This window comes from Phasianus colchicus, chromosome 13, assembly GCF_987193195.1.
Source record: "Phasianus colchicus chromosome 13, bPhaCol1.hap1.1, whole genome shotgun sequence".
In the NCBI taxonomy this organism is placed as follows: domain Eukaryota; kingdom Metazoa; phylum Chordata; class Aves; order Galliformes; family Phasianidae; genus Phasianus; species Phasianus colchicus.
Window position 1 is genome coordinate 914,989 of NC_143448.1, and position 15,722 is coordinate 930,710.

Here is a 15,722-nt window from a genome sequence, read left to right on the forward strand (position 1 = left end):
TGAGGCTGCAGCCTCATTCTCTCATTCTGCTCGTTGTCACAACCAGAATGTGGTGCTCCAGCTGTCCCTCAGCACGCATAGCTTGTTCAAGAGTTGTTTTTGGTGTAATGGCCAGCACACAGGGTGGGACACTGTCTGAAGGATATGTGCTCAAGACAGAGGCTGAGCAAAGCAGCAAGGCCAAGAGCCCTCTTGGTCGTGATTGCCTCTGCAGGGAAACGTCATACCCACATCAGCTCCCGTCAGTCCCCACGTTCAGCCATTGCTGGGCAGCTCTGTGCTGGCCGCACTCATCAGGGGGGGAAGCAGACCCAGACAGATAGGAATGAGTGTTGCTAAACCCCCTCTGTGGAAGTGCGTGGGTCTGCAAAATGCTTGCAATGACAATGGAGCGCTTCCAAAGGCACCAGATGTGTCCAGGATGCCCAAGGATGGCAGGAATGCCCCTCCAGCTTCCCTTCCCTGTGCCCTGCTGCATGCCCGCTGCCTCCATGGTGACTGCAGACATTCATTTGCCTGCAGATACAGAGACAGGACGCAGAGACTGGGAGAGAGTCAGCTCTGGCCCACATTTTATTTGGTCTCCAAGAGAAGCCAAGCAGGGTAATATCTCAGTAGAAGGAATCCAAACATTTGTGTAGAAGCTTGATAACTACTAAAAACAAAAATAAGAGCAAAAAATGACTACTAATGTAGATAAATAAGTAATGAAGATAAATAAATAAATTCCCGCATATAACTAAATGATGTGCAGGAAGGAACGTAAAGCAGAGGTCATAGAACAGACTGTGAGTTATTTGTAGAGAGAGATGACTCATAAGTTCAGTGCTGCTAAAAACTGTGGCGCCATTTTCCTCAATGCATGCGTGAGCTCTGGTTCCTTATGCTGTAGATGAGGGGGGTTCACTGTTGGAGGCACCACCGAATACAGAACTTTCTGTATTTGAACGAAGACAGAGGTGAGGAAGGCAATGTATATGTATCTCTCAATTTGTATCTCGTATGCTTTGTCACCAGGGCTCCCAATCTGCCTACCAGTGGGATTCCATTTTCCCTAATCTTTTGCTTTTTATGTACTTGTAGAAGCCTTTTATTTTCCTTTCAGGTCTCTTGGCTAATTAAATTCAAAATGGGCTTTGGCTATCCCAAACCTATCTCTGCATGCTTGGGAAGTTATCATCAGTCTCCCCATTTTCTTGACAATTTGTGCTTCACTGTTGCCTTTCAGGAGCTCCCAAGACGGTTTTCTTCTTCCTGGGGAGCTTCTATTCATGCATCCATCACAGCATTGCAGCTCTGTGAGCTATCTCCCTGTGCCCTTTATTTCTACGAGATCACAATCTCACGAACTGCATATAGGTTTCCATTTCCTGCTGTTTGTTCCCCCTGCTATCTGCATGAGTGTACAAGCATGTAAGAGAAATGCCCAACAGTGCTGATGTCCCTGAGAGAGTATGAGAGCTTTCACCATACTCCTCTCCCACGAGCAATTCCACAACAGTGTGCAAAGACTTGGATTGACTTGCACAGTGCTGCTTTGTGGATTGCAGTGTTCCTCTTGTGTGTATAAATGTTTGCTTGCCTACCCCATCCTCATGTCATTCTTTCTTATTCCCCTCTCTCTTCCCACATTCCAGTATTAGTGTTAACAGGCTCTCTGGTCTGACAGTAAAGATAATATGACTCTACTTTGTCGTACTTTGGGATAATTTGGGGAATATTTTTTCTCTTCCAAGCAGTGGCTGATCCTCAGAGAGTGTCTTGAGGAAATTGAAATTAAAACTTTTTTGGTGGTACCAGCTGTGCAACTGCTTGTTGACCCAGTCCTCCTCACAAGCACAGGAAAAAAAGATGACAACCTGAGTCACCCGTGCCCTTGATCACTGCCTCCAGGATCACATAATAGTGCTCAGCACTTCCCCAGTTTGTCTCTATCATTGGTGCCTACGTAGATGAGATCTAGAGGGCAACAGTCGAAGGACCAGAAAAGCTTCAGTTTTCCTATGTCAAAGAGGAAAAGGGATTCTAGCCCTGCAGTTGGCAGGACTCACTGAGAGGGTTTTAAACTAAGTTTGAAGGGGAAGGAGAAAGGAGACAAAGACAGATTTGCTAGATATGAGCCTAGGGGAGCATGCCAGAGTTAGGGAGACCAATAGCCTGACTGAAGAGCATCTACATCAATGCAGGCAGCACAGGCAGCAGGCGGGAGGCGCTGGAAGATGTGATGGGACAGGAGAACTGTGACACAGTCACCATCACTGCAGCGTGGCGGGATCAGTCCCACCACTGGAGAGCTGCAGTGGATGGCTACAAGCTCTTCAGAAGAGATAGGTGAGGAAGAAAGGGTGATGGCATGGCTCTTTATGTCAGGGGGTATTTCGATGTCATGGAGTTTGGGGCTGGGAATGATATCCCTTACGGATAATGATCAGGGGAGGGCCAACAAGGTGAACGTTTTGGTGGAAGTCTGTTATAGACTGCCCAACCAGGATGAAGAGGCAGATGAAGTGTTCTACAAGCAGCTGGCCAGAGTCACGCAATTGCTAGCCCTTGTTCCTGTGAGAGACTTCAACTTACCAGAAGTTGCTGGAAATATCATACAGCAGAGAGTAAACAGTCTTGGGGGTTCCTGGAGTGCATGGAAGGTGACACAGCTGGTAAGAGAGCCTACCAGGGGAAGCGCCTCACTAGATCTGATGTTCACAAATAGAAAAGGAAACGTGGTGATTGGAAACTGTCTAAGGAAGAGCAGCTATGAAATGGTGGAGTTCTCTATTCTTGGTGAGCTCAGGAGGGGGGGTCAGCAAAACTGCTACCTTGGACTTCCTAAGAGCAGACTTTGACCTGTTCAGGAGACCGGTAGGGAGGGTGCCCTGGGATTCAGTCCTGAATGGTGGAGGGGTCCAGAGAGGTTGGTTCCTCCTCAAGAAGGAAGTCTTAAAGGTAAGGAACAGCTTATCCCTGTGTGCCATAAGATGACAGGAAAGGAGACTGATTGGTTGAACAAGGGAGTTTTGCTGAGACTCCAGGAAAAAAGTGAGCATGCTCCTGTGGGCAAAGTTCTGTTTCAGATGTCCAAATTCCAGTATGTGCTATATGGAAAGCATCTCATGAGACCCCCTTCTGTCAGCCCAGAGAACTGGAGGAATGGCAAGATGAAGAATCTGAAAAAAAGCTCTTGTTTTATAGATCATAGAGAGATCAACTGAGATCAAATCATGGCGGTGCTCATACTGACACCACCACGTAGCCATTTCTTTCCTACTGACTCTGTACTCTATTTTAATGACAGTGCAAGTAACAAATGTGTGGCAAAGGATGCTGGGCAGTTGAAGAAAGCAAGCATTTCAGTTTTCCAGCATTTGGATATTTTATAGTTTTTTTTCCTTTCCATTTGAAGCTTTCAGTCTCTTAAAAAGTTTCTATTCAGGTCATGATATTGGCAAGGGGCTTTCTCTTCACAACAGAGACAGATCTTGTTCTTCCTGGCATCAGGAGTTACATGTGTTCAGTGTGTAGGTGAGATGTCCCTGTGTGCTCCTACATATATGACATGTCATTGTGATAAATGCTGGGCTTCTGGTGCCCACTTCTTCATATTAATTGCCCAGAGATTAACTTCAAAAAATTCTAGTGTAGACGACGTTCTTTCATTGCAGGAAATATGGCAGCTTAAATAAACAGATAGGGAAAAGAGCAAGGGACAGGACCTTTTCACAGATCAGCGAAAGACAGCTGCAACCAACTTCAAAAAGAAAAATACATTCCACTTGAGTCAGAAAAAAATAAGCACCCACTAACTGTAGTTATTTTACATTTAATCAGTCTAAGCTTAACAGAATTTGAATGTGGTTCAATTCTAAGATATTTAGTTCTATTTTTTCTTTGAGTAACTGCAAGACAAAGTGTTCTAGTAATCATGTTCTATGTTTACTCCTATGTTCACACCTGAAGTGCCTTTTTTTTTTAAAATCCCTCTACTCTTTTCCACTTACCTATGTTATGTATTTCCATCCTAGGACTCTATTCTCATTTCTTCCCACAGGTACTAAGAAACAGTTTGATTCTGATATCCACTCTTACTCAGTGCCATTTGGTCGATATTTTGTGATATCAAGTGAACTATGGAAAAGAGGAGCAGGGACAGTAGAAATCTTTTATAATTAACCTGGTTGAGTACAAACATAAAAAAATACAATTTTTAAGAAATCTGATATTTCACATCAGTAATTAATGTATATACACTGATGTCTTTATTATCTTGCCAATTTATTGCAGGCCTTGTAAGAGTATGTATTTTTTTTTTGTGAGAAAAAGGGAAAGGGTGCAAATTTCAGGCCACAGTATCCTGGTTCTCTAACAAAGCTTACTATATCACTGCAGTTTTATTTCAGTGAGCTAAAAGCATCCCTCCAAAATACTACACTTATTAAAAAAAGAGGATTCTCAACAGCTGCAAATGTCAAACCTACCCAAAGCACTTATATTGCACAAGAGAGATATGTGAGGAACTGTATGCATGCACTCTATTATGGCATAAGTCTGCATTAGCTTAAGGATTTGGACTGCAGCATTGCTGGTTTATGACTGCTTTCAGTCAAGGTGCCCATGCAAAATCTCAAACTCATACAGTGATTTTAGTTGAATACATGACAAAAAAAAATTAACATACTTAAAGAATTTCATCTGGGCTCGTTTGAACATGAATTAATAGATTTTCCTTTGTTCTGTAATTGGTTACAATTTACTGGGATTATCTTGACAAAAATCTGGGTAAACACAATGGCAATGGATCAGTAACTCTGGCAGGTCACATCCTATATATTTAAATTGGAAAGCCAAATATGAGAATAAAATCTGTCCAAAACCAGGCAACTTCTGCTCCCACCCATTTCATGACACTTGTCTAATTACCAGTTAAAACTGGTATTGTTTGGCTTCAACTGAAATTCTCAAATAAAAAGCTGTTTCAAGAAAAGTGAGATCCAAAACTGTTCCTATGTAAATTAAAGGAAAAAAAAAAAAAGGCACAAATGAACATAGTCCATCAGCTGGCACATCTGTCAGAGTGATAAACATGTCTTGCAGAAAAATCAAATGGAATAATTACCAAAAGTTGATAATTAGATTTCAACAATATTGCTAGCTTCCCTCTTAAAAGTCTATAAATAATACCTACAAATGAATGATTTTCTGCTTTACTCTGATTATCTTATACCTTCTAAACAAGCAAACACTGTGACAACTGTTCTCTTCCTCTTGAGCAAGACATCTTTCCTGGTAAGGGCTAATGTGGTCTTTGGAAAAAACATTCAGCAGTGGAGTCAGTGTTAGTTCCCGTGACAGGCAAAACCATTTTTATTCTTACAGACACTGATTTTAATTCTATCAATATATAATTTCAAGAAAATCTTAAAGTTTAATGAATGTATATAAAAATATTTTCTAGCTAAAGTTTACAGTTTCAATAATATTGTAGTACACTAAATAAATCTATTTTATCACTTGTGCCTAGAAAACACATTATTATTTAATTTTACAGCCTGTCAAACTACCGAATTGGATGGGCAGTTTGAAACTGCAGAGAACAAATGCAATGCAGAGAAATGGAATGGCATAGTTCAGTACCTGAAATAGAACAAGTTTGCTCATGTTAATCCAGTGCCTTGCAGCTTGAAGGAATCCACTCTATCTTCAAAAAACACCACTTTTATAATCTCATTTTTATTATAATGTTGGTACTCATTCCTTTACAATTCTGTAGAACCACCATCTCAAAAATGATCAGCTTGGCACATCCTTTTCATGCTTTAATTTTACATTTGTACTGCAGACACACTCAGAGAACGACATGAATGTAATGTATCAGAGTTTCTATTTACCAATACTTTAAGCCCATCTCTCCAAAATGCTGTTATCAGCACCAGGTTTTCATAATATATGACCATTTGCGAATAAAAATAAAATAATTCATATGCATAATGTAAAATTTCCAAGACTCATATTAAGTATTAATAAATATTTCTTAATTCTCTGAAGTCTTTCACTGTGACAGCTGGTTCAGTACTGAGTTCAGTGAAAGGCAGTATCTTTTTTCTCATCATACAGTACACTGTCCTTAGTTGGAAGGACTTAGTAACTGTTGTTCTTCCTTAGTGTGATCTCCAAAATCTCACAATCCATTTTTCTGACTTCCAAAATCAAGAAAATTAGGTGTCATTTGACTTAATCAGAATTTGTTCTACCAGTCTGGGTTATTTCTGCAGGCAATGGGTTGATGTGATCTTTTCATCCAGGTAGGTTTTTTTTTTCCATGAGTGGATTACAAGCATTGGCCAGAGGAAGAACTGATTTCAATGATTTATGAGGAATTAATGTGAATCACTGTCACTCCAAATTACCAGTGCTCTGATTCATGTAGAAAACCTCAAAATTATGTTAAAGCAGCAGCCTGTTTGTCTCAGGACAGCCTATGCAATGTCTGCCTCGTGCCAGAGGACTGCATTTGTTCACTGTTAGAACTGTCACTACAACCCGTGCTGCCTTCTCTCCAAGGCAGAAGCAAATATCTAGCAGTGCCCGAGCACGGCTGGTCACTGTGGGGTAAGAGATTATTGTTTCATAATCTATTTGGGACAGCATTTGCTGTGAGCGAAGGATGTCAAGGATGTGGTTGAGGCGTCCTTCTGTCATGCAGCTCAGGATGGTTTCTCTCTGGCTGGCCAGTATATGACTGCAATTTCCTTTGCAGCAAGGACCTTGGGTGAAACAAGATACACTAATTACCCTTTTCTTCGAAGGTTGTTAGCAAGTGATAGCATCAACACTGATGCATGTAGAAATTTAATCTCAGTTGAGAAAGAAGAAAGGAAGAGTTAGTTTGTGTCCTTTGTTCACAAGTAGTAGAATGAATTCCCATCCAAAATCATGAGGATCCTATTTCAGAAAATCAGTGTTTCTAAAGACTGTTTGGATTGTGTAGGGGAGAATTTCAGGTCTCGCCCTATTCATCCTAGCATGAACAAACCTTGTGCAAAGCAATTTGGCTCTACATAAATGAGAAAATGCTGTCCTGTAGAATATGGAAGAACAGCTAACAGGTAGTCCAGGATAGTAGGTCTGTTGAAATGTGTTGTGAAACCAGGAACACGAATATATGTCAAAGCCAAACTAATAGCAAAACTAATACTTTTGGCAAAAGTGATCAAGAGCACTCGGTTCTACCTCTCCACTCGCTGATGAGGCTTGTGCCTCTCAGAGTATTTAGTGCTGACATTCAGGTTTTTATTGTACAGTAAGTACTGTAAATCAAGAGAAAACTAATAACCAAAGACCATCATTACTGTGGAGAATGTGCCTCTGTCATTCTGATTTCAGAGTGATCACAGTAGAGTTCTGAGATGAACTTTTCTTGCACATACTAGTCTACTGCTTTATCCTGAAATTACGCCATCGCTGAGTAGTAAATTGAAATAAATGAGCAACCAGATGCAGGAATTGGCCAATCTGAAACAATCAATCAAGCAAAGCAAGAAACTGAGCTTTTCACCTGCAGGTAGAGGCAGGATTCGCAAGTCAGAAGCTTTCCTACTGATCAGTTTCCAGCTCAGTACCAAAATCTGAGACCACATAAGGAAGAAAATAAGTAGTTATCCCATTCTCTTCATCACCCTTTTCTATAGTCAGTAGCACTTTTTAGCTGTATGAAATATTCAGCTTAAAACACAAAAGAAAAAAAATGCCCATACTTTAATAAGCAATTAATGATGTGACACAATTTCTGTGTTTTTACTATGGTCTTTTCAGGCTTGTTCTCAACCTGAATATGATCCAACGAAAGAACAAGCCAGTGTTCTCAATGGGCAGTGCCTGGTTTTCTGAAAACATGAGGGCCATACACCAATACAGACTACAATGATGCAGCATTGTCTGAAGACAACTGACACTGTGCCAAATAACTTAGAAAAAGATTATCTATTTCTATAAATCTCTAAGCAATGTAGCCACTGAATAAGATCTGGTCTGGGAGAATGCTGCCCTCTCAAACTGGAAGTGGACTCTTACCAGTCACTGGTTGTTCAGGGTGCATAATTTGTGGACTGTGGACTGTCCGTGGTGGATCCTTATGCTGACAGTTGTCTCTGCCTGCAGTTGGACCAGATAAGGGCAGAGTACAAAAAGGTTTTCTTTTGTCAGAGTGTGGGTAATCTAAAAAAAAAAAAAAAAAAAGTTTAAAATGAACAAGATGAGACCCTTAAATTGAACAGCAACAGAACATAACATGTATCATCTGACTAACTTGAGAGCATCTTTTTATTACTAGCTCTTCTTTGGGCACTTGATAATAGGACACTTTTCCTGGGAAGATTTTGGCTATATTGGATATATTACAACATGCTTCTGTGTTTTTCAGGAATTCTATATGAATTCTGGAACTTTCTGAAGTTCCAGAAAATTCTATTCTAAATCTGGCAGCTATTGATAAGAAGTAAAATGCTTGGAAATGCAGGTGTTATTATAAGTGAGTTGATTTCCTGTGGCTCAACTTCTGTTTCCAAAGGTATGAGGAATACAGAAAAAGCACTTCTGCAGTGAGCTCATGCTTTGAATGATACCAATAGAGAGCAAAGCTCTAAAAATGGACAACTGTACTTGAAAAATACATGTGTATGTGGAACAAATAGTAGTATTTTTCCTTGGTGTAGTTAAGCTGAATATGTTTGAAGGCAGAGACCTTTCTTTGTTGAGTCCTGTGCGATAAGACCTGTCAGATCAGCCTCAAGAATATTTTCTCTTCCTGCGATATTTGTACTGCTACCAAGTAGAATAGGTGACGAACTTGGTACTACGGGAGGGATTTTCTTGCTCATTACTTGGCTGAATTTTTGTTGACAGATGACCTGAAAAAAATTAAAATGGAGAATTATCTTGGAAACTTTCTTTCAAAACCATTTGCAAGAAGTTGTGTCTTGGAATTTAAGGCTGTATCACAGTTCTGGGAAGGGTGGGCAGGCAATTGTTCAGCCTGTAGACAAACTAATTCAGCTTCAGCTAGTTGCCTAGGTTGCTGTGGCAGCACAGACCTGTAGGCTAACTGTCCTAGATGTTATGGCTGTCCTAAATTGATTCTGCAGCCTGTGCTGCCAGCAGCCATGACAATTCACAGAAAACGAATTTTCTAGCTAAAGTTAGCTCTTATCCAGGTGCATGAGCTTTGGCTCTCTATTGGCAGGCCTGCAGCAAGCGCCAATATCACTTTGAAAATGGGTGTTAGTGGTATGCTGCAGAGTGATCACAGGACAGTTATCCTTACTCTTCAAGAAAATGAGTTGCGTATGCTAGAATTCAAGCTTTTTTCGGTCTTTATTCCCAGCTGGCATTTTGAAAACACCACAAGGAAAACTAGGTTTTTGCCATTTCATTGGGACATCCTCATGAAGGAGAGGTTCAAAGTGACTTTCAAGTGGAGAGCCTTTTTGCAAAAGCAACGGAGTCCGCTGCCTGTAGGAGGGTAAAACAGAGTTTTGTTGTTAAACCAGTTGTAGATGTCCTTGTTAGGGACAAAAGAAAGGGGACATTCTGCCCTATGGTGTTTATATTATGCAGTGTCAGCTCTGGCAGGAGAAGGAGGAAGATTTTTGTAAGATTCTCAAATAAATGCCATGTACTCACCTCTGAGTTCTGTAGGCCTGTCTACAATGTGTATACTTCTGAACCTTTGCATGCATTAATTGCTGTTTTGGAAAAAAAAAAAAAGCACAGGAACAGTAGTAAGAATGCAGAACGCTTCCTCAATTCACAGTTATAAGGAGTAAGAATTTACACTGACACTGATAATTTACAGGGACGTTACATATGTCATACTGTTGGGCATGCTGATGCATGATAATAGTGAACTGCATAGAACTTTGCATTTTAGCATGTAAGTGGGTGTAGAACCTGACTTTACTCCATTACTGCTTCTCTCATTTTTAATTTTAAATCTAGTTTTTGGGTTATGCACTAGAAGGTGAGAATAGCCCTATACTGAGATATGAATATTGGGCTAGCTATAACATGTCCTTCAAGTACACACATAGCAGGAGCATTTTGTGTTTAGTATGATGTCTGCTATAACGATACGTTGATACTTAAAACTTTTTTCCATTTTGTACATCTGCAGCAGATTTATTCAACTCATTGCCCTTCAGCACCTATGAATGAATCCATTTTAAATATCTCTGGTAGCTATTTCAGTCATTTGGAACGTGTTATCTCTCCAGTTATTTAAACAATAACAATGATTGTTTTTGATTTAGCAAATAGAAAAATAAAATCTTGCTCAAAGGGGACTGAAATGCTAAATTTTTTAGGGATGTATTGCCAAATATTCTATAAGCTTCAGAAGTAATAAAATGACTTGGACCATAACTGTGCCAACCACTAAAGTGTCAATCAAATCTATTTTAAAATTGCGGAATATGATTGCAACATATAAAAATAATCTGGTATGCCTTAGCTTAAGTAGTTCACATAACACAGCAACAAAACCAACTACACAGAATGGGTTTTGCAAGTTCATATGGAGTCAGAATACTTGTTCAAGGGCTGAAACATGACCATGTACTTTCCTCATTATGTCTATCAAAGTTTGATAGGCATAGCTGCATTTATGGCAGTCAGATTTGTGCCAGGTTTCCCATGGCAATAATGTATATAATATATACTATTATGTATATTATACATGTATAATGTAACAAGTAATATTATATACATTATACATTATGTAATAATGTGTAATAATGTATAATAAATGTAGACATGCATGGAGACAGAGAGATAGCAAGCTATATTTGATTATAGCTTGTGACCAGAAAGACACTACTGTTTTTGCAACCTCAGGTAGCAACTGATGAGGTTTCTAGAGAGGACCAGCCGGAATAGCTCACAGTATCTATTTTCTACAATTCCTGAATGAACTTGAGGTGCCAAAAGGTGCCAGCATGTCCAGTAAAGCAATAAATTCAAAAGCTCTTCTGTTTTGGACTGCAAAGACTGCAATCAAAAAATCACGTAACAAAACTTAATTTTGCCCAAACCTTTGCATGCATCAGATTGTAGACGGTGGAAATTTCCTTCTTACTTATACTCATCAAAATCCCATTTAGAAGGTCTGCCCTTTCTGTAGGAGGAACAAAGCATTTTAGATATACCATGTTGCATACCAAATTGTGTATATATTTAGGCATTGATATTAGCAACAAACTTCACTAATTATGCAACTGAATATTAACTTCACTGTTATGTTGAGCAGCCAAATGAACTAGATTAGATCAGTTTAAATGCAGCTTCTACCTCATACAACCTTTGGTTTTCTTTATGAATCCATTGTGAAGATCACCCACTCAAAATTAGTTTTTCTTACAGATGTTGATACAGATGTGCACTTGCAGAAGGATTACAAACGACTTTTTGAAGAATCAATTTGTATATTAGCCCTCAAATATCACGATTTCTTGGCTGGTTTTTTTTTTTTTTTGTCTGGTTTATTGTTTGGTTTTGTGTGTTTTTTTTAGGATAACCACGCCATTGATGTTAGTGGAACTGTTAGCACACCTCGAATGCAACCAATTATGCAATGGAAATAAATGCTTAAGACAGGTCAATCTTTGTTAAAATAATACATGAACTAACAATATCCCCTCTTTTAGCTGGCTATTTTTATGTTTTTATTTACTACATTATACTAAACAGTCTTGGTTTCCTACTTCTGTAAAAAGTTTAAAAAAATCTACAGCACTCTGATGATAATCTAAAGGCTGTTTACTTTCCACTTCAGTTGGTATGCCATTGATTTAGAGTGCCAGAACAATCTTCCCAGCAAGACCATCTCTATCGCAAACCCTACAAAGAAAGTAAATCCTGAATGCTACCTGCAGCACGTGGTCTGTAATCTGGTTCTTGATGACAGCATACAGTGATAAAATGCAACAGTCTGTTCCTCTTGGGCAAATTGCTTGGTATAAACTTCTCTGAATTGGCAGGCTGTAAGCTGTTACAGATCCTGTCAAAGCTCTCAGTGGGGCTGTTTGACCTGCAGTGTGTAGAAAATAAATGAATACCAAATATATACCAATAGGCAATAAATACCAAAGATCCCAGAATCTTAAAATAATATTTAGCATAAGTTATTCCACGTGTTAAAACAAAGACTGTTTTTAAAGGCAAAAGTAAAAATATATTTACACTCTTGTTAGTAGATGTGCTAGTGTTTAAAAAATGACCATAGCCACCTATTGCAACAGGCCACTTTCGGACAAAGAGCTCTGTACAAACAATAAATCAAATTAATACCTCGGATACACAGTATTTATTATATCACAAGGTTTTTATATAACACCTTACAGTGTGTATGAGTCCTAAGAAGAGGTGCAGCCACGAGATGGCAGTGGTAGGTGAAAGCTGTGTGAATAGTACTGTTCTACACAATGTTATTACACTTCTCAGACTGCAAAATGCAGGAGGCCTTCAATCAGCTCTGTCATACAGAACTGAGCCTATAGCAACGAAGTCTTTCTTTGATGCCCAACACTATAGATGGGGGATCATTCTTAGACTATGGCAATTGTTACATCATGCTTTACACAAACTCTGTTCTAACTGTAACAAAAGGCAGAGGGCTATTTGAACAGACAGCGCTGTTGGTGTCATCATTTCTCTATAGTAAAGGAATTTGTAGGAAACACCGCTACAACAAAATCAGATGTGAGCAATAGAGAAATACCTTCAAAGGGTTTCTGTCTGCCTATGCTCTCCCAGCACAGTATACCAGAACGGAAATTAGAAAACAATCATATTCATTAGTTCGGAATCAATATTTATGTTTTCATCACTTCAAAGAGCACATTTATTGATTTAATAAAGAAGTTTCCCTAAGCCTATCCAAATCATTCTTAATCTGAAGAGCTTCTTTCTCTTGCATTATTAAGCTTTGGTTTTCAACTGAACAGCACTTATAAAACAATAAATCAAGTTAGATGTTATTTCAATAGGATACATAAGGATTACATTTTCAAGTTGTTTGTTAACTACAATTGCTTTTGTGAACTTCAGAACATTCTCCTTTCTCCATCATTTTTGTTTTGTTTTCAACTAATCTAAAGAGCAACTGAAAAAGCAACACATTACATTAGGTACTCACAGCATATCAGACAGTTGACCTTGATTTATCAAAACCTTGATTCTGACCTGCTGTGGTTTTTTATTTCCAGCAAATTTTGCTGGAGCTCCAAGTATTTTTTTGCTTTTCTAATGTCCTAGGAAGTATTCTGGTGATACCATGATCTATGTGCATAATCTACAACTCAGATGATCTAAAACACAGTTATTTGACTAAAAACCCCTCAGTCTCTAGATTAGAGGCAGAAACATTGATCTACCGGAAGGGAGAAAGCAGACTACAGATGAATCAGAAGCAAAGCAACCTGTAGGGGAAGAAGAATAAACTTACCTAGGATAAACTTACTGTATCGTCATATTTGAACCACATAGTTTATGGTTTCCACATAAAATGTGCTCTTACTTAAATGCAACCTAGGAAAATATTAATGTATGATGCATCTACATGTAGTTTACATGCACCTAAGCATTATTTCAAATAGAATCCTTTGCTTTCTTTACTGCGCTGCTGTCTAGATACACACTTATCTCATGCACTGAGTTATACCTAAGCATCTAAAATTTAAAAAGAATTACAAGTTGGAAGTGAATGACAATAAGCCTCCAATATTGCTGTGCAAATCTAGTCTTTACAAAAAATGGCAGACAAGTTGCATTGTTTATAGTTCTCAAGTGTGTGCATTGCTTGACTCAGTGCATGTGGCAGTAAGGAAGAATTTTAATTTGTTGCTTCCATAAAAACTGTGAGAGAAGAGTGCCTCACTTAAAAGTTATCTGTAACGTTAGAGCAATGGCTCTGTATAAGCTGATTGTAAAGATACGCGTCTGTAGAGACAGAAGTTGCAATCTGAGGTTGTCTCGTTATTAAGGCAGCTAGAAGTATATTACAGTTCCAAAACAGACATGTGACAGTAGATAATCTTCCTCCTTTGTATAAATCCCTAAAGTTAGAAGAATGATTGATTGAGTGGTTCAGTAGATTATCTTAGCAGATTCCATAGAAACTCCTCAGTGGGACATCACTGAAATAAAAGCTTCATTTTTATCTGAGCATGAACAATTCTTCCTGAAATTAATTCCAATAAAAGGAGAAGCTGACCCCCACCTCACCTCACCATAACCTCTTTTTAGGGGTTGTAGAGAGCAATGAGATCTCCTCTTCTCTAGACTGAACGATCCCAGCTCCCTCAGCCACTCCTCATAAGGCTTGTATTCCTTCAGAGCTTTGTTGCCCTTCTGTGGATGTGCTTCAGGGCATCAAAGTCTTTCCTGTAGTGAGAGGCCCAAAACTAAACACCGCACTTGAGGTGTGGCCTCACTGGTGCTGTACAGAGGGACAATCACTTCCCTGCTCCTGCTGGTTGCACTGTTTCTTATACAAACAGGATGCTGTTGGCCTTCCTGGCCACCTGGGCACATTACTAGCTTGTGTTCAAACATCCACCAATACCCCCAAATTCTTTTCCTCCATGCAGCCTTCAGCCACTCTGCTCCAAGTCTGAAGTGTTGCATGGGTTGCTGTGACCAAAGTGCAGGGCTCAGCACTTGATCTTGTTGAAACTTGTACAATAGGCCTCATCCCACCAATACAGCCTGACCAGATCCCTCCAAATCTGAATCTGAATCCTATCTTCAGGCAGATCGAGTCTTCCATCCAACTCGGTGTCATCCACAGACTTTCTGAGATTGCACTCAATTCTGTCATCCAGATAATCAATAAAGATATTGGACCTTACCAGCCCAAATACTGACTGGGGGACACCACTCATGACCAACTGCCAGCTGTATTTGATTCCATTCACCAACAATTCTGCAGGCCCAGCTATCCAGCCAGCTTTTTACCCAGTAAAGAGAAACAGTACACCCATCTAAGCCATATGCTTCTGCAGGAGAGGACAAAGTATTACTTGCTCTTAGAAATCCATCTCACCTATAAATATCACCTTCCTGTGAAGAAGGACCTCTTTCAAGTATTTCAGGAGCTATGTACACTAAATCCTGGCATTTTCTCTGACAGTTCTGAAGGTCTGACTTCTGTTTCTGATGCCTCCAGTTGGTTAGACTGTTATCTACAGAGATGGGAGAAAACATAAGTTTTAATAACAGTGCCTCAGTCTCAAACTAAATGTTAGTTGTTAGAGTAAACACGTAGGGCAATCACTGACTTTTATGTTAAAAAGGTATAGGCTAAGAATTCCCACCTTGGCTCTGCACTGTGCATCCAAAAGGATGTTGGAAGGTTTCAGGCTGCAGTAGCAGACAGCAGGCTGAAGGCTGTGTAGGTAATGCAGCCCTTCAGCTACATCTGACAGGATCCTTATGAGTAAGGGAAATGAAAGATCTGGGTACAGTTGATGCTGAAGAACACAAAGTACAGGTTTGCGTATGGTGAAACTGTTACTATTCACACTTTCATTTGACAGTAAACAAAAATACAACACTGAATCAAATAGCAGACTGACTATGACAGTGATTACTGTCCGTAATTTACATAACGGTTGTTCTCTTTTGGCTTAGTTTGTAGTTAGTTTTGTCACAAAAGACCTTAGATACCTCATGGATGA

At 39.4% G+C, this 15,722-nt stretch overlaps 1 protein-coding gene across 1 annotated transcript; it reads right to left on the minus strand.

Moving 5' to 3' along the window:
• Window positions 1-8,758: 8,758 nt before the first annotated feature.
• On the minus strand, window positions 8,759-15,453 carry LOC149916104 (uncharacterized; the record flags this gene model as incomplete). The annotated part of the gene is made up of 6 exons (XM_090149610.1): window positions 8,759-8,900; window positions 9,673-9,734; window positions 11,079-11,161; window positions 11,913-12,073; window positions 15,089-15,227; window positions 15,360-15,453. Coding segments are annotated over 6 exons (570 nt in total), but the record flags the coding sequence as incomplete, so codon positions are not given.
• Between the last annotated feature and the right edge of the window lie 269 nt (window positions 15,454-15,722).